We start from the raw sequence: 20,254 nt of genomic DNA, 5'->3' as shown, positions 1-20,254 counted from the left end.
GTTACTTCTTTCTTTCTTTCTTTCTTTCTTTCTTTCTTTCTTTCTTTCTTTCTTTCTTTCTTTCTTTTTCTCTCTCTCTCTTGGTTAAAATCAGAGAATTATGAACTATTTGACTTGTTGCTTCCTCTTAGGATAGGCCTCTTTCTGAAAAGGTATTTCACAAGACATTTATAAAAATGATGCTTGCTACTTAGCATACTGGTTCACAGGAGTACACCAGAGAGTACACCAGAGTCATCTGATGGCTTACGCACAGCACAGATTTCTGAATGGCTACTCAGGTGGGACCTGAGACCTTTGACTCTAACGGGTTCTGTGAGATGCAGATGCTGTTTGTCACGACCACTGGGCTAAGAAACTGTAATGGTGCTTAGTGTTGAACATTCTTGTATCCCAGTGCACTGCTTCTGATACTGAAAAACTGCTTTGTGTCATGGGTTTTCATTTTATTCTTGAAAACATCTTGCAGTGCAGATTTACTTCATTTAATATGTGAGAATGTCTGCCAGAGAAGCAACTAATAAACCTCGGGAAGAAGGTGTTTTGGTGTTGGTACTGGAGCATAGGCCTCGAATGTGCCAACACTGCAGAGTTCATTTTTATTATTTATATAAAGCAAACTTTTTTTTTTTTTTTTTTTGAGACAGGTCCTTTTCCTCAAATTGGTAATCATCCCACTTTTTGCTCAGTCTTATCCTAGAAATTCTGTAGAATTAATATTCATCTTTTAAAGTTAAAAATGAATTTATTACTTCCAGTACATTGTGTAACTAAGCTGACAGGCATTTATTGAGCTAGTGCCCTTAACCTGTTTGCTTGTTCACTTGTTTATTTTTTGGTTGCAGTGCTGTGGTTGAATGTAAGGCCTTGTATCTCAGGCAAGCATCCTGCCACTGAGCCTCGATCCCAGAACTGTGCTACTTGCCTCAAATCACGTTCAATTTTAATCACTTTGTGGCTGAGGTTTTCTGCTTTGTTTTATTTTGGTTTGGTTTGGTTTTTTTGTTTTTGTTTTCTAGATAGGGTTTCTCTGTGTAGCCTTGGCTGTACTGGACTCGTTTTGTAGATCAGGCCAGCCTTGAACTCACAGAGATCCACTGTCTCTGCCTCCCAGAGAGCACCACCGTGCCCAGCTTGTGGCTGATTTTTTATATATTTTTTAAACGTGTACCTACATACCAAATAATTGGAGAAAATTATAACTATGTAACCAATCAGTTTCTAAAAATGGGAAACTAGTTTATATTTTAGTAGCTAAATTATCCATTTTATTATTTAAATGTTATGACACTGAGCAAAACAGGAAGACTTTCAAACATAGCACGTGCTATAATACAGGTGACTTTGCTTTCATGTATTTCCATACCTTTGTAGAAGGCATTGTTTATACATAACTGGTTCAGTACCCATGACTGTAGCATGTAGTTACTCTGTTTTCTAAGTGATATGGCTAATGCATCTTTTTCTTCAGCTTGCAGAGCAGTAGTAGCCCAGCATGCCGCTCCACCTCCGGGCATAGTGGAGATAGATAGTGAGAAGTTTGCTTGTCAGTGGTAAGTGCTTGTTTCTATTCAGGCTTTACAGAAAAAAAGCAGGTTCAGCAGTCACTAGGCAGTTTTCAGTAAGAGCAGACCCAAGTTGTATAAACAAGCTATTTCACCTATACTTCGGTATGATTTGAAAGAAAAGAATTCATCCAAAAATTTTAAATTAAAAAAGCCTAACTAGAATGTCATTATGCCATTTAATGCCTCTGGAATAACATTTGTGTTAAAAAGTTATCTTTTGCTTTGTAGAAAGTCCTGTTTGTCAGCTTTCAAAGTCTGTTCTTAAATTGCCTTGTTAAAACTGAATTGGACTAGTGTTAAAAAGGATTTGTTGTTAAATATTGTCTTTTTCATTTAAAGAAAAATGTCATCTTTTTTTGGCTTTTGGTTTTGTGTTTGAGGCAAGTCCTTGCTATGTAGCCTAGGCTGGTTGAATATAACCTCTCAAGGACAGAGAGTACAGTAGACACCAGCACACCTGGCTTAAAGCAAATCTTTGTATCCAAAGGTAGTCCAGCTTTCCTTTCCATGGTTAGTGAGGGAAAATTAATCCAGTGATAGACCAGCTAGTGTGTCAGCCTTGAAAAAACTCAACATAGTATATCGTTTGCTTGAGAAGACTGTGTGGTCAAAATCAGCCACTGTGTGAGCAAAGCATATGCAGAGCTGGTGAGGTGCTGTGCTGGGTAATTCGTTGTACGGGTGTTGTTTTTGAGGCCCTGAAAACTCCTTGGCCCTCTCCCCTTCTCCAGCACTGTCTCCCAGCCCAGGCTCCTGCCTCTGTGTTCTGCAGTTGATGTTTTGTGGGAGCTTCCCAGACCCCTGTGCTTTGCTGTTTGAAGTGTCTTGATTCGCGTCTTCACCTTCTCAGTTTTCACACCTTATCTGTTTATCCTTGAGGATTCTTCTTCTAATGCTAGCTGGATCTGTTAGCCTTCTGCATTGTAACTTAAATGATGTGTTGGCTATCTGCCTTTGAACTCTGAGACCATAGAGGATTGTGAAAGTTGGAAAGAGCACAAGCCACCACCACATTAAAACATGTGAGTGTGTGTACATGCAGACTTCTTCACATCCCAGTGTGTTACTGCCACTTTTGACAAGGAGAAAAGGAAATTATTTTATCATTGTTACTGTTTGATTAAATCTTTGAGGAATAGCCAAGGCAGCCTGTTTTGTATAGTTAGATCACAAAATAGATTTTACAAAGCTAAGTTGCTTCAAAAAAGAAATATGTATTAGCTTGTTATGAAGTAGCAAATGGAAGTGTTTTGACATGAGCGTGGCAGTGTTTAGCATGTCATTGCTTGATGGCATAGTTGAAAAGTTTGGTAATTCTTGGCTAAAGGAATCTGATCTAAGAGCAAAGAAAAATTTAGTTCAGTTTTTCACTGTTTCCTTGACCTTAGTGCTTATTATGTTGCCTATGATTAGGAGTTATTGCAAGACAGATCCACAGCAGACGACCATTGGGGACACTGCTTCTTAGAGAGTATTGGTTGCTAACAGACCATCCTTCCCCTCACTGAGATGTGACTCTTTATGATACTGTAATAAGTGTGATAAGTAATTGTTCTATTTCATTAAATCTAAAACCTACTGTGTGTGTTTACTACTGACATGATTTAGTGAAACTAGATTAGTTGAAATAATTATCAGTATAACACACGATCTTTTAACATAGCTAAACACAGGGCTTCCTATGGTATATACTGTCCTTATTTCTCTCTCTCTCTCTTTTTAGGCTAAATGCTCATTTTGAAGTAAATCCGGATTGTTCAGTCTCTCGGGCAGAAATGTATTCCGAGTATCTCTCCACCTGTAGTAAACTAGCTCGTGGTGGTATCCTCACATCAACTGGGTTTTACAAGTGTCTTAGGTAATGCGCAAAGCTCTTCAAACCCCGTTATGTTGGTTGTTCTTACACACTAGAGAAAACACCATTTCTATTTTTGTATCTCTACTACTTGAAGTTTCCCACGTGTTGGCATTAATGTAGTAGAGGCTTAGGTAAAAGCAATTTATGAGCCACTGTGTTGAGGCATGATGAGGTTATCAAAGAATTAAAAGTAAGAAATCAAATTCTCCTTTTCCTCCCACCTACTTTGGCATGTTGAAGATGTTCTTTTTTTAAGTCTTGAATACTAATATGCAATTAATATGAATCTGACCAAAGATGAGGCTTTTTGATACTTGCTAAATTCATAAAATAAGTGCTTTTAAACTAGTTATATATGCAATTCAACATTATTAATAAATAATGCTTTTTAATTAGAGAATTAATCTTATATCTTTCCTTGCATTCTACTTTTGCACAATATGACATTGTGAAGCAAATTGGTCCATACATAAGCAGCAGTGGCTATGCTTTAAGCATTTCTAGAGGCAGTGTTGTGTTCTTGTGCTGGTTTTCATAATTGAGTATGTGTTATTTTACAGAACAGTTTTTCCAAATCATACAGTGAAGAGAGTGGAGGATTCCAGTAACAGTGGGCAGGCGCACATCCATGTAATAGGTGTGAAACGGAGGGCTATTCCCCTCCCCATTCAGATGTACTATCAGCAACAGCCAATTTCCACTCCTGTTGTTCGTGTTGATTCTGTTGCTGACGTATCTCCAACCCCTTCACCTGCAGGTATTCATTTTAAATCTTAAATTTACTTATTTTATTCATAGGCATGTCTTGCTGTACAACCCATGCTGGCCTCAAACTTGGCAGCCTCCTGAAAGCTGGGATTACAGGCAAATAGCAACATACCGAAGTTTTTAAATGTTTTAAGTATTGCTATCGTATAACCAGAATTTAAATGTCTATTAAGTGATAACCTTGCCCTGTGCTTCCTATAGTCTTTCTCCTGGGTGTCATCATACTTTTATGTTTCATCTTTCTTGGGCATTAATTTCTTTACACCCTTCCCCATGTATTAAATAAGATAAGACATTTGTCCTTTTGCAGTTACATCACTTGGAACTTTCCTTTTCTCCATGTATACAGGGATCCCTCATGGATCACAAGCTGTAGGAAGTCATTTTCAGAGGACGTCTGTTACCAATCAATCTTCAAATTTGACTGCAACACAAATGTCTTTTCCAGTACAAGGTGTTCATACTGTGGCACAGACTGTTTCTAGAATTCCACCAAATCCTTCGGTTCATACCCACCAGCAACAAAATTCTCCAGTGACTGTCATTCAGAATAAAGCTCCAATTCCTTGTGAAGTTGTTAAGGCAACTGTGATCCAGAATTCTCTGCCCCAAACAGCAGTTCCTGTGAGCATTGCTGTTGGAGGGGGACCTGCCCAGAGCTCTGTGGTTCAGAATCATAGCACTGGGCCACAGCCGGTTACGGTTGTGAATTCTCAGACCTTGCTTCACCATCCGTCCGTGATGCCACAGCCATCTCCATTACACACAGTTGTACCAGGACAGATTCCTTCAGGCACTCCTGTTACAGTAATTCAGCAAACTGTACCACAGAGTCATATATTTGGACGAGTACAGAACATACCAGCATGTACGTCTACAGTTTCACAGGGTCAGCAGTTAATCACCACATCACCACAACCTATGCACACTTCATCTCAACAGACAGCAGTTGGTAGCCAACCACAAGACACTGTCATCATAGCTCCCCCACAGTACGTAACAACTTCTGCATCCAACATCGTCTCAGCAACTTCAGTACAGAATTTCCAGGTAGCTACGGGACAGGTGGTCACCATAGCTGGTGTTCCAAGTCCACAGCCCTCCAGGGTGGGATTCCAGAACATTGCACCCAAGCCACTTCCTTCTCAGCAAGTTTCATCAACAGTGGTCCAGCAGCCTATTCAACAACCACAGCAGCCACCCCAGCAAAGTGTAGTGATTGTGAGCCAGCCAGCGCAACAAGGTCAGACTTATGCACCAGCCATTCACCAAATTGTTCTTGCTAATCCGGCAGCTCTCCCAGCTGGTCAGACAGTGCAGCTAACTGGGCAACCAAATATAACTCCATCTTCTTCACCATCACCTGTCCCAGCTACTAATAACCAAGTCCCTACTGCCATGTCATCATCTTCCACCCTTCAATCACAGGGACCACCTCCTACTGTCAGTCAAATGCTTTCTGTGAAGAGGCAGCAACAGCAGCAGCATTCACCAGCACCTCCAGCACAGCAGGTACAGGTACAAGTTCAACAGCCACAGCAAGTACAGATGCAAGTTCAGCCTCAGCAAACAAATGCAGGAGTTGGTCAGCCTGCTTCCACTGAGTCTAGTCTGATAAAACAGTTGCTGCTTCCAAAGCGGGGTCCTTCAACCCCAGGGGGTAAGCTTATCCTCCCGGCCCCACAGATTCCTCCCCCTAACAATGCAAGAGCCCCCAGCCCGCAGGTGCTCTATCAGGTGGCCAATAACCAAGCAGCTGGTTTTGGAGTGCAGGGGCAAACTCCAGCTCAGCAGCTCCTGGTTGGGCAGCAGAATGTTCAGTTGGTCCAAAGTGCAATGCCGCCCGCAGGGGGAGTGCAAACTGTGCCCATTTCGAACTTACAAATACTGCCGGGTCCACTGATCTCAAATAGCCCAGCAACCATTTTCCAAGGGACTTCTGGCAACCAGGTAACCATAACAGTTGTGCCAAATACCAGTTTTGCAACTGCGACTGTGAGTCAGGGAAATGCAGCTCAGCTCATTGCTCCAGCGGGAATTAGCGTGAGCGGAGCTCAGGCAGGAGCCGGACTTCAGGTGCAAACGCTTCCAGCTGGACAATCACCGTGTACCGCTGCTACCCCCCCATTCAAAGGCGATAAGATAATTTGCCAAAAGGAGGAGGAAGCAAAGGAAGCAACAGGTTTACATGTTCATGAACGGAAAATTGAAGTCATGGAGAATCCGTCCTGCCGACAAGGAACCACAAACACCAGCAATGGGGATACAAGTGAAAGTGAAATACAGGTGGGAAGTCTTTTAAATGGGAGAAAGTACAGTGACTCAAGTCTACCTCCTTCAAACTCAGGGAAAATTCAGAGTGAGACTAATCAGTGCTCACCAATCAGCAATGGGCCATCGTTGGAGCTAGGTGAGAATGGAGCATCTGGAAAACAGAACTCGGAACCAATGGACATGCAGGATATCGAAAGTGATCTGAAAAAAACGCTCGTTAATGGAATCTGTGATTTTGATAAAGGAGATGGTTCTCATTTAAGCAGAAACATTCCAAATCACAAAACTTCTAATCATGTAGGAAATGGTGAGATATCTCCACTAGACCCACAAGGGACTTCAGATGCCACTCAGCAAGATCCTGCCAAAGGCGACCAACTAGAAAGAGTTTCTAATGGGCCTGTGCTAACTTTGGGCGGCTCACCGTCCATAAGCAGTGTGCAGGAAGCCTCAAGTGTGGCAACACAGCCCTTCAGTGGTACTGATTTGCCTAACGGACCTCTCGCTTCAAGTTTGAATTCAGATGTGCCTCAGCAACGCCCAAGTGTAGTTGTCTCGCCACCTTGTACCACCCCTGTCATACAGGGCCATCAAATCCTAGCCGTTCCCCACTCAGGATCCAGAGTGTCCCCTTGTGCTCTGTCGTCTGACGTTCGGTCCTCAAATGGCACAGCTGAGTGCAAAACTGTAAAGAGGCCAGCAGAAGACAACGATAGGGAGGCAGTCCCGGGAATTCCAAATAAAGTAGGAGTTAGGATTGTCAGGATCAGTGACCCCAACAATGCTGGCTGCAGTGCAACGATGGTTGCGGTCCCAGCGGGGGCCGATCCAAGCACCGTGGCCAAAGTAGCAATAGAAAGTGCTGCTCAGCAAAAGCAGCACCCACCAGCCTACATACAGAGCGCGGTCCCACAGGTGAGTCCCTCCTGTTCACTTCACTAAATGGCATCTGCAGACGGGGCTGAATGAATTACTTACGGCCAACTTAAGCAGTGATGGTGCCAGGGCATGTCTGCTTAAACTTCCCTGCCCTTTCTTTGTCTATGAAACAGTTTTCAGCTCTTCACTCTAGCATTCAAGGTAAGGGCTCTTGCAGTTTTGTGTATGCGGTTTCACCTTTTATAGTGAACACTGTGTACCTGGTAGTAATGCCAACTGATTGTTTAGTTCCATGTGTTGACATTTTAACCTAAATGATGTAATGTTGAGTGTAAAGTAGACATTCAATAAGTTGGATTTTAAATTTTTACTATATGTGAACGTCTCAGTTCATCCTGATTACATAACGTCTGATTGATTTTCCTTCTGGGGTCTGTCAGAAATCTAAATAAGGGGGCTGGAGAGATAGCTCAGTGGTTAAGAGCACTTGTTGCTCTTCCAGAGGGCCCAGGTTCAATTCCCAGCACCCACGTGGCAGCTCACAACTGTCTGTTAACTCCAAGATCTGACAACATCACACAGACATACATGCAGGCAAAATACCAATACACATAAAATAAAAATAATTAAAAAAGAAAAAGAAAAAAAAAAAAAAAACCAAGCGTGGTGGGGCACACCTTTAATCCCTGCACACAGCAAAGACAGACAGATTTCTGTGAGTTCGAGGCTAGCCTGGCCTACAATGCAAGTTCCAGACATCCAGGACTAAATACAGAGATCCTGTCTCAAAAAAACAAAAAAGAAACCTAAATAAAATGACACCAAATCAAACTAGATCAGAAAAAAAACTCTAATGTTATTGAATTATTTCATTTACCCTCATTTTTGTGTGTTCTTAATCTTCCATTTGGATGATATTCAATAGGAAAGCTCAGTAAGCAGGAAGAACAGTGAGGTTAGCTGGTATTAGGACTTCACTGAGGACTCTATACAAAAGCCTCTTCTCACTGAATCTTCCCTAATCCTATTAGCAAACACTGCTAACCCCTGTGCTGTAGCAGAGGGGGCCTGGTTCAATCTCCTAACTCAGGAGTTTGACTTTCCTGTTGTAAGCAGCTGCTCTGCAAACTTCTAGAAAATCGTCTTTTGCCTAACTTTTGAATGATTTGAAGTGTTGTGCCTAAGACGTTAGTGTTACTAACTGATCAGTTTAGGGCACTAATACTAAAACTGTAAGCATATTAGTTGTATGCAGGTAAGTTGGACTATTAAAATCAGACATTTTGTTGCCAGACTGAAAAGTATGTTTTAAACTGCGACTAATTTTCTGTGAGAACGCAGTTCACTTTTTAAAAAACTATATCCCAAACTGAAAGTATAACCCAGTGGTAGAATGGCTTGCTTTGCCACCCCCACAGCCCAAAGCTACATCCTCTATCTCCAAAGTTGATACTTGTGAAAAGAGGAGTGTGAAGTCTGCAGGAGCTCCATGAGGACGAAACACATCCACTGTGGTGGATAATATCCACAGTGTGCAGGTCTGCTTGAGCTCCCTGTACAAGAGGAAACACAGGTAGGGGCTAGATATGCTTTTCCCACAAAGTCACAGCTCTCTCTGCTCCGGCCTCAGAGCGTGCTCACTCCTAAAGAATCATTCCCTCTGTTGCCTACATTCTTCAGTCTCCATTTACATTCCCCAGGTGGCATTTTTAGGCCTTGGTTTAATGCCTTTTGGTTCACTATTTGAATTGGTAGCTTACGGGGTCCAAGATAGGATATTTTCCCCCTTTCATTATTTATACATGATATTCAAATGGAAATACATAGAGAATTTAAAAAATTGTGTCTGCCTCATGGCAGATTTCTTTATAGCTATTTATTTAAAATCTGTTATTGTGCAGGTTCCAAATCCAGCTTATAGAGTACTATTTCTAGATGGCCTGCCTACCCTCTGCATTTCCCATGAATTGATGTCTGTTAGAAGCAAAACAAACAAAAAAATCTCATTAACATACTTACAAATGAAATGATGTAAAGATTAGAAACTTAAAAATAAATGGAGGTTGTTTTTTTTTTTTTCAGCATCATGAAAAACACATGTTCTGTAACTGTTAATCCCATGATCTGATAACTTGTATTTTATTAGTTTTATTTTTTGTTTGTTTGTTTTTATTTTTGAGACAGGGCCTCCTTCTGTAGCTCTGACTGGCCTTGAACTCATTGTCTAGACCAGGCTGGCTTTAAACCCACAGGCAACTGCCTGCTTCTCCCTCCTGCTGGGGCTACAACTGTATGCCATTATGCCCAGCTTTTGGGAACGTGTTAATTTTTTTTTTTTATACAAGTAGTTTACTTAAGTTGTACCTAATGTGTTTCATGTGTGTGTGGTCTTACAGGACACATTCTTAGTGGTAAGTGGTATAGTGCAGTGTTTTTCACTTCTTTCCTGGCTTGGTGTGGTTTCTGAGACAGTATCGTGCTATGTAGCCTCAGCTGGCCTCTAACTCATGACTGTCTTGCCCCAAGTTCCCGAGTGATGGGCTTACAAATCTGATCCACCAAGCTTAATTTGTTCCTCCCTTTGAAAAGAAGCTTGAGAAATTGTCTCAGCTGGTTAACAGGGGAATATTTAGCCTTTAGAAGAGCACATTTACTGTTATCATAGGCAATCATTTTAACAAGCCACAAGGGTATCATTTCAGTTTTTGTTTGTTTTAAAGTGTTGTTCAAATTTGTAGTGTAGTTGCATATTGCCATAGCTAACAAAGGCTCTACCAGGAAGCCTGTCTTCGTTTTGTGTTTCTGTATGTCCTTACAAAACAGACTGACAGATATTAGATATTACACATTTTTATATTCGATAAGAATAAAAATTTAGTAGAAGCTGAAGCCCCTATGAAAGGTGCTTTAGACCAAACATTTTACAGATTTTATGTGTTTCCTTTCTTTAATTTTAAAATACTTTAAGAATATATAAGATATCCTGAGGATAGGAACTAACTATAAACACAAAATAAGCTTCCTTTTTATAGTCTTATATATAAGCACATGTCATATGTGTGTGTGTATGTGTGTGTATGTATACATGCTTATACAATGTGTTTCCTGACTATTTCTGTGGGTGGTACAAAGACATAAGAAGGCAATTTTCCACTTGTCATGCCAGATGCTCAGAAAGCTTCAAATTTTAGAACTTAATTTTTGGATTGTCTTATTCAGTATTTTTAGAGTGTAATTAAAGAAAACAGGAATAGTAGAAGTGAAAGAAAGTCAGTGTGTAGTTTTCATCCTCACACACACCAAGAAATGCTTCTTCCCGTGATTGCTGTTATTCTCTCAGTCTCCTGGAAAGAGCTGCGCAGTCAGACGCGGTGCACTCAACGCACAGGCCTGCGTGTGCGTTAACCTTTGCAGCTTTTGAAGCGGTACGCGCCAGCAGCTCCTAGAGTTCAGTTGTCACAGGGTGTAGCTCCTGACCATCCTGCTCACCTGCACTAACACAGGTTAAAGTGCTAGTCTTACTCAAAGTTTTTAATACTTAAATTAGGAAGGGATTTAGGAATGTCATATCACAGTACAGTCAGTGGTATCTGGAATTTTTAGCCATAATTTCCTCTTGAACAAATGATAAAGGAAGCAAGATTATAGCTTAACAAAATGAATACTGTTGTTTCTAGAACTAAAATTGCCGTATTCTTGAACATTTTTGTTAATTTTATATTACAAAACAAATAACTTTTTTTTTACATCCCCTGTATATTAATTTTGTTACTGCCTTGTTCAAGCCTTTTTCACATTGATTTTAAAAAGTATAATTTGAGCTGGTTGTGGTGGCGCATGCCTTTAATTGTAGCACTCAATGATGTAGAGGTAGGCAGATCACTGTGAGTTCGAGGCTAGCCTGGTCTACAAAGTGAGTCCAGGACAGCCAAGGCTACACAGATAAACCTTGTCTCTGGGGGGAAAAACAACAGCAAAAATTAAAAAAGCATGACTTGGGGAAAAAAAAAAACAAAAAAAAAAAACAAAAAAAAAAAACCCTGGTTCTTCTCAGTGAAGAATGATGACATAATATTCCTCTAGAGCTAACCACTTAAAATCCTTATTGAAGCTTCTTGTATCTGTGCCTGAGTGCTGGCTATGGCTAGCCTTCATTTCATGTTCACTGGAAATGATGCTGAGGGAGAGGACCCCAGCTCTGCCTTCTTGTGCAAAGGGCCTTTTATTATTATTATTATTATTATTATTATTATTATTATTATTATTATTATTATTGTTATTGTTATTGTTATTGTTATTATGAGTGTGGGTGTTTTGCCTGTATGTGTGTCTGTGTACCATGACCATGCCTGGTGTCTGTGGAAGCCATAAGAGGGCATTGGATCTCTTGGACCTGGATTTAGAATGGTTGTGAGCCTCCTTGTGGATACTAGTAATTGAACCACAGTCTTCTGGAAGAGCATTTCTCCAGCCCCTAAGACCTAATTCTTCAAACTTTAACTTACTTAATATTTAAAAATATTTGTATATGTTCTGCAAAGACAGAGCCAGCTACCTTCAAATAGTAGTCACATTTTGCTGTTTCGATTTCTCTGTTCCTTTCTACCTGCCCCTTCCTTTCAAAACAAATACAAACATTTCACTACAGTTCAGTTTTATTTCTTTTAAACGGATCCGTGAAACTATAATACCAAATTGTACTTAAGGGAACTAGTGGTTTCTTTACATTCCCTCATATCAGTTTGTATTTCAGGTCCTCTAGTTTTCTTTTAAAGTATGTGTGTGTGTGTGTTGTTAAAGTTTGTTTGAATTAGGATTCTAAAATGTTCTGCACACACTGTGTTTAGTGAATATGTGAATTCTTAATTCACATCTTAGACCAACTTCAGTCACCCTTGCCATATCCCTTGTTAACATTTGGGATGAAAATGTCACATGATGCCTTGTTATTCAGTTTTTTGTGACCCAGTAAGACTTTCACAATCATCAAAAAGATAAAAGTCTTGGATTTGTGAAAGTCAAACCTTTATACACATCCTGGACATTCAGTAAAACTTCAATTTAAGTGGCAATAGTCAGGAAAACTTGTGAACCTCAATAGGCGCTTCATTTAAGTAAAATTCTAGTCTATTGTAACTTCTTACTCTTGAGATTTGTACTTGTGAGGTTCTCTTCTCAGTTATTGAATTCACAATTTCCTATTCAGAGTTCTCGTTTTAAGAAAACGATTTGACACCATTTATGTTCTTTCTCCCACCCATTAGAGACGGGAATCTGTCTCTGTGGCTGATCTGCATGTGTGTTATTAACCCATCGAGAGACATTTGTAGTAGGTTCATTGCACCTGCTGAACTGAAGACCTGTGTGTGTTCTCTGTCTCTCTATTCCAGTAGTGATAGTAACATTTGTCATGGGATGAGATTCTACGGGCTTCGTGTGTGATTTCATCTCATTAGTCAGATTGCATTTCCTGTACTTACAAAAGGAGAAAACCAAGTTTCAAAGAAAGGAATGAGGTAGCCCAGGTCACAGAAGCTGTTTAAAAAAGGCCACATTGAGGGTTTAGGGCTGGCAAGATGGCACATAAAACCATCTCCAAAACCTGTGGTGGTGAAAGCGAGCCTACTCCGCAAAGTTGTCCCTTCACACACAGGCACACACACATGCATATGTACTCAACAGGTGAAAATAGACCGAACAGTTGAGTCCTGAGCTGTTGTGCTGGAAAATCTTTCTATGACATCAGTGTCACTATGTTGTTCATACATTTATTCTCTCATTCTTACATTCAGAGCTGATAGCCCATCGCAGCAGCAACTTGAGCTGCATTCTCAGAGTAGGCTTCCTCCCTGAGCTTAGAAGGAAACATTTCTGCTTGCTTCCTTTTTCTTTCTTGTCAAGTTCTGGGGCTAGAGAGATGGCTCAGAGGTTAAGAGCACTGGCTGCTCTTCCAGAGGTCCCAAGTTCAATTCCCAGCAACCCCATGGTGGCTCACAACCATCTATAATGAGATCTGTTGCCCTCTTCTGGTGTGCATGTGTACATGCAGACAGAACATTGTATACCTAATAAATAAATCTTAAAAAAGAACAAGTAATCTTAAAAAAGAACAAGTTCTGTATCCCATGCTGGCCTGGAACTCATAGCTGATAATGACCTTGAACTTCTGATCACCTGCCTCCACCCCCAAGTGCTAGTGTTACAGTCATGTAATCCCAGTGTAGACTGCTTGCTAGCATGGGGGAGACCCTGGGATAGCTTCTCAGAGTTGCAGGGTAGCAAACTACATATCTGGCTTCCCATGTGAGAGATCAACTCCAGGACTGTGCACCCTGGGCAAGCACTCTGCCAACCCAGTCTCTGCCTCAGTCCCAGGACTCAGCTCATGACTTCTCATTTCTGTTACAAAGTTTCCATCATTTTCTTTTCGCTTATCTATCTATCTATCTATCTATCTATCTATCTATCTATCTATCTATCTATCTGTTTATTTATTTTGCAACATTAAGGCCTCATGTTTTTGTTTTGACTTAGAAAAAGAATTGTGGCTTTTAATCTTAGGGATGTAGCACTTTTAGTATTTGCCATACTGTGCTGATATTACTAATGAACAAACAACTATATTCTCCATCTACCAAACTTTTAAACAATTCTTTAAAATGCTAGTGTTTCTATAAGAAAAGTAATATGTTTTCCTTTCAGGTATTTCAAGAAAATGTATGACCTAAAAATTTTAAGGATACTTGTTTAGTGATTCTTAAAGATTTTTAAAGATACAGAACAAAACAAAGGCTATGTTTAGAAGTCTGTATGTCTACCTTGTGCTGTGTTACCATCAAGGCTGTAATATGCAAGGCATGGTGGTATGTACGTGTGGTCTCAGCATCTGAGAGTTGAGGCCAGAAAGATTGTGTTCCAAGCTGTTTGGGCCCAAATGGCAGTTCAAGGCCAGCCAGCTTGAGCAACATAATAGACCCTGTCTCAAAAAAAACTAAGAGTTATGGTTGGAGGTCAGTGGTAGTACACTTGCCGAGCATTGGGAAAGTCCTGGCTTGGAGCCCCAAAACTCACCAGGGGCCAACTGTAACTGAAGATCTTACTCTGTCTGATATTCTCCTTACATGGTTGTGTTCATCATTAAGTCTGACCTGAGGTTTGCTTTGATTCATGTTATAGCACTGATGAAATCTAACAGGGAAGAATTATTCAAAGCAATAATTTGCAGCTGATCTGTTCTTGAAGAGACAAATCATATGGCTTTATTTTCATTTAAAACTATAAATGAGTTGCTTCCTAAAATTCTTAATTTGAATAATATATTCTTGTTGCCCATGTCTGTCAGTTCCACATTCATGAATTTAATTAACTTGAATCAAAAATATCAGAAAAAAGATTGTTCTTTACTGAGCACGAATTGGACAATACAGTGCCGCAGCTATTTGTATTTATGTATTTACGTTGTTTGAATTATTGTATATAATGTAGGAATGACGGAGTATATAGGAACACATGCACACTTATATACGAGTACTTGGCCGTTGATATAAATGTACACAGATCTTGATATCCATGGGGATTCTGGAGGCCCCGCAGATGTCAAGAGGTGACATACTGCATAATCTTGCTTCTGTGGTTCCATTTCTAAAAGAATCGTACTACTTAATTTTTTTATAAAAATCATCTTTTCAAATATAATTATTAAGTTAAAATTACAAAATGGAAGTTTTACGTTAGAAATGTGTCAGTATTATTAATGAACTTATAGAGTATAAAGTGCCATTTTCCAGTGTGCTGTCACAAAGTCTATTTGTGCTTTTCTACAGAACACTGCTATGCCACCTTCACCAGCTGTGCAAGTGCAGGGCCAGCCTAGCAGTTCTCAGCCTCCTCCACTCAGTGCATCCGGTCAGCACGCAGATCCAGTGAGAACACCTGGGCAGAACTTCATGTGTCTATGGCAGTCCTGTAAAAAGTAAATGGCTGTTTTATTTCTTATCCAAAAGTGTTCTTTGTTTTAGAGTGCTTCCTTATTTAAATATCTGTCAGATATAATTTATAACACTTCCTTCTAAAACCAATAACTTGTAATGAAGAGTCTTTTATGTTGAGAATTATACTTAATATGGAACAAGAGGCATGCTTCAGCTGAGAGATCTGTGTCAGTGGTTGGGAGGACTCTGCTGTTCAGTGCTAGTAAGGAATGGGGCTGAGCATTAGTTTTTAATCGAGTAAGAATCTGATTTTAAGCCGGGTACAGTGGTACAACTTTTAATCTCAGCACTCAGGAAGCAGAAACAGGCAGATCTTTGAGTTTTGTTGCCAACCTGATCTACAAAGCAAGTTCCAGACCAACCATGGCTGCATAAAAGGTGGGGAGAGGACACAATAGAGTGAAGTGTGGTCATTTGTCCCTGTAATCCCAGCATTTGGGGCTGAGGCAATAGGATTGCCATGGGTTTGAGGACAGCGTGTGCTACAATGTGAGATCTAGCAAAGAAAAGAAAACCCAAAGTTGATTGTGTGTAAGTTTTTTTTTAAAGGTAGTGTAGTGACAGCTTTAAAAATTGCTGGAAAAGCAACTACTTTTATACTAATTTAATAATTACTAAAATTACTGAGAAGCAGCATCATTTGGAAAATGAATTCTGTTTTTCATTTTGAAAATTGTGTTTGAAGTCATACCATCTCACAGTTTAGTGACTAACATGAAATAGAACTGAACTGCTGTGTGTGGTGTGTGTGTCTGTGGTGTGTGCATGATGCATGTGTGCAAACCGGGATCTCCATAGTGATTAAGCTGGCTACAGGGAGCTTCTCAGGACCCAGCTGTCTTCTGAGTGCTGATGTTACAGATGCAGGCCTACGTCTGTCTTTTTATGTGGGTCGGATCCATCTCCTTGTGTTTGTGCAGCAAGCACTTTGCACACCGAGCCATCTCGTAGCCCCAGGACTGAACTCACTTAGTTCCTTTTGGTATGCTGGGTATGGAACACAGGGGTTTTTGCGTGTGCTGAACAAGTGCTGGAACTAAGCTTCTATGGTTAAAGCATTCCTAAACTCACAGAAAAATTTAAAGATGTTGGGTAGAATTAAATCTTTCTTTCTACTGGCAGAGCTGAGCCACGACTCTTTGCCTTGAGTCACTTGAGAACTCTAAGCCTCGGGCACTTACTTAAAAAGGCAAAGTAGTTCTCATTTCTTTGAGAACAGAGATTCCATTTTCTCAGCTTAAAAATTTATATTAGCTCTTTTTATTAATTAGAGGTAAGTATGTCTTCATATACAGGCTTTTGGTATGATCGTGAGCTTTCTTTATAGCCTGGGAACTGTTAATACCATGCAAAGCCCATGCTCATCAAACTTAAGTCACAACACAGCAGTGGTACCTGATGCCAGCTTAGTGCATCTTGATCAGTGGTTTTGTTTTTTTTTTTGTTTCTTTTCAATGAAAGAAATGAATAAATTACAGATTCATCATGTTAGTAACAGTAAGTATTCTTTCTTCTTCAGTGTGTCTATAGTACATGGATATGTACTAGATCTAAAGTGAAATCCCAGAGAAACTTTAGGTTTCTTTTATTCAGCCAGGTGTGGCACACGCCTTTTATTCCAGCACTTGGGAGGCTGAGGCAGGTGGATCTCTGTGAGTTCGAGGCCAGCCTGGTCTACAAAAGCTAGTTACAGGACATCCTGGATTGTTACACACAGAAACCCTATCTTGAAAAGCCAAAAAAAAAAAAAAAAAAAAAAAAAAAATATATATATATATATATATATATTTTACTCATTGAAACTGACCATGTTTCTGTGCTATGATAGTGATGAGACTTAGGTTAGGGCCTTGCACATGCTAAGCAAGACTCTGCTGCGGTGCCCTGCTGCCAGCCCCTGCCTTATTTACTCTTGTTGTAGCAGCTTGTGTTGTAAGCTAATTTAATACTTCATGCAGCAGTGTCTATATTTATTTGTTGTGAGTTTGTGTTTGTTTTTCTGTTTGCTAATGGTGAAGAATAGCTGACATAGCAGATAGTCTGTTAAAGCTGTTTGTTGACTTTTTAAGAATTTAAGAGTGAGATTAGGGCTTTAGGGCAGTGTTCAAGTATTTTAGGCCTTGGGCTTAATCCTTAATTTCAGGGGGATAAAAAAAGTTTAAAAGTAACTGCCTTTCTTAGGATGTGTCAACAACAAGTTCTGTAGGATTTAATGAGCTGCGTGGGGACCGCACTCCCATCTAGTTAGGGTGATCCACACTACATAATTTAGTGACCTGCTACTTTTTGTCCTAAATAAGGTGTATTCTGTAATGCTTCTTAACGCTTGTCGTGGTTTTTTCAATTCTCATTAATGATAAGATTAACCTGAATCTACAAATACTTATCAAGTGTTTTTTTAGTGTATAGTTCATGTGATAAGAAGTATAGGTACAAAAGGTACTTCTGGCCCTGGGGAAATACACAGCCCAAAACAAATAAATGACAGTTTAAGTAAGTGCTGTGAAAAGACCGTTCACAGTGCTCTTAGCAGTATAGCAGGCCGTTACTGTAACTCATGGATTGCTGGCAAAGTTTCACTTTAGACTTTATGTTTGAGTTGGGTCTTGAAGAATGGAATTTGACTTTGTCAGAATGGCACGCAGTCTCAGGAACTACAAAAGGGCCCAGTGTGGCCAGTGGACTGGGAGCGGCTCAAGGTACCAAGAACACAAGGAGAAAAGAAGAGCTTTTATTTTTCAGATTCAAGTTCTGTTCCAAATGAAAAATTACATGTCATAGCCAGTGTCTACTAAATGGTTAGGTGAAATTTTTAAATACTATTTTATCAAAACTATGGGTGTTTTCCCACTGTATTTAAAACCAAAATTACTTAGTTCACTGATCAATTATTATAAAATATCTAGTATTTTCAGTTGAAATACCTATGTACTTGCATCCCTTTATGGTATTAAAAGTGACTTTGAGTATGCATTTGATTCGTGGGGCAGCACCTTTCTCTGTAACAAAGCTGAGTCACCCATTCTTTCACCATATGTCAACGGGATATGAGACTATAACGGTTTTCTTTTTCATTTGCTTGGTAGAACTTCCATTTTTTATTGTCTGTCTCCATATAGAGAAGTACCATTCTTTCCTGGGTTTTGTTTTGTTTTTGTTTTAATTATTTGAGAATTTCATACAATGTGTTTTTATCAGATTTACCCCACATTTCCTGCTCATAACTTTTGTCTCCTTTCCTTCCCCATCTATCAAATCCAGTTTGTGCTGCCCGTACATTCTTAGACATGTGGCTTTCCACCAAAGTGTGGTCAGCTTATCAGGGACAACATTATTTCTTTCTTTCTTTTTTTTTTTTTTTTCTCATTTTTTAAACACATGAGTGTTTGGACTACATATATGACATGTTTACCACACGCATGCCTAGTGCCCAAAGTGTCCAGAGAGAGCACCGGGTGCTCTGGAAATGGAGTTAAATACAACTGTGAGCCGCCATGTGGGTGCTGGGGTAGCATTAGTTTGAGAAGTATGTGCTCCCCAAGCCTTCATTACCTCTACACTAAGAAAAAAGTTACTAGGAAAAATCATAATTACGAACACAGGTAGCAATGTGCATTGCCTAGCTGGTTGGTTGATTTTGAGCATGACGCCATTCTTTCAGCATTGAGTTCCAAAGATCTCAATTACTTAAAGATTGACTAAACATCAAACTGTTCATACAGCATAAAATTGATTGAGGGTAATACAGTTTTCAGTGTCAAATATTTAAAATGTTACAAATATCATTTCCTAGATTGGGAATCTAGCCTGTAATTTACTAATATTTATTTATTCCATACAATATTTATGCATAGAATATAGAGAATTATCAACCATTGCTAATCTCTTAGACCTAGTTTGTCTTCAGAATTTTTGGCCATGAGAAAAAGAAAATTGTAGTATCAGAAATACTGAATATAAAACTATGCCTTAGTTTACACCTAGTAATATATTTCTTCATATTAAGGTATGTTAGGGGAGAAAAATCAGTCTTTGGTGTTAGATATACATACATATATATAGTTTGAAATCCCAGCTTTAGTACTTACCTATGTGCTTCTGAAAAATGATGTTTGAAGGCCCATTTTTTGAATATAAAGTGGGGATATGAAAGTGCCATGTGCTGATGTGCACTGAGCAACATTCAGATAGAAGACTTTGTGAGGAGCTTTCCAAGAACAGTGTGATGTGCACAGTGCTAGAGCTTTCTGGGAAACAAAGTGAGTATCCATGCTAGGACTTTACTCAGAATCATTTAGATGCTTCATTTTTCCCATTTAGAATGTGCACACAAGCTGGGTGCAGTGGCGCATGCCTGTGATCCCAAAACTCAGGGAGGCAAAGGCAGGCGATTTCGGTGAGTTCGAGGCCGGCCTGGTCTACAAATCAAGTCCAAAACAGCCAAGGCTACGCAGAGAAACCCTGTCAAAAAAAAAAGAAAAAAAGAAAAAAAAAAGGATGTGCACATAGCTCCCTGTACCTAAGGCTCAAAGAACATTGCAGAAGAGGAGTGGAAGGATGCAGGAGTTTGCTGTGAGATGTGTCTTCTTGTCTGTCAGGAGCTACATCTACAAAATCCCACCAACATGACTGCCTAAACAAGAGCTGGCTGTAAATGACACGAGTAGACATGCTGAAGTGGACAAGTGAGGAAACCCATGAGGCCTCCTCCCTACACACAGCCACAGGCAACTAACAATTAGTGAGGGGGGAGAAAAAGGTTTTCTCAGAGAAGGGTCACTCACTTGGTTATTCAGTGCTAAGTGGTCAGCCCTGAAAACATACATACGAGAAACATAGGGACTGGATTGGTTAGATTTAGGAATACATTGTGTGTGTGTGTGTGTGTGTGTGTGTGTGTGTGTGTGTGTGTGTGT

The 20,254-nt window shown here is 39.9% G+C and overlaps 1 protein-coding gene across 1 annotated transcript in view; it reads left to right on the top strand.

Annotated features, from left to right (window-relative positions):
* The window catches only part of Arid2 (AT-rich interaction domain 2), a 91,230-nt gene that overhangs the window by 50,967 nt on the left and 20,009 nt on the right, over positions 1–20,254 (top strand). The window contains exons 10-14 of the mRNA XM_055626813.1: positions 1,472–1,553; positions 3,292–3,426; positions 3,987–4,183; positions 4,544–7,383; positions 15,171–15,319. Of these exons, the coding sequence (XP_055482788.1) occupies positions 1,472–1,553; positions 3,292–3,426; positions 3,987–4,183; positions 4,544–7,383; positions 15,171–15,319 (3,403 nt within the window). The remainder of the gene's footprint in view (positions 1–1,471; positions 1,554–3,291; positions 3,427–3,986; positions 4,184–4,543; positions 7,384–15,170; positions 15,320–20,254) is intronic.

Source organism: Psammomys obesus, unplaced genomic scaffold (genome assembly GCF_907164565.1).
Source record: "Psammomys obesus unplaced genomic scaffold, mPsaObe1.curated_primary_1811, whole genome shotgun sequence".
Lineage (NCBI taxonomy): Eukaryota > Metazoa > Chordata > Mammalia > Rodentia > Muridae > Psammomys > Psammomys obesus.
Note: the sequence above shows the minus strand (reverse complement) of the source record. Positions and strands in the feature narration are given on the sequence as shown.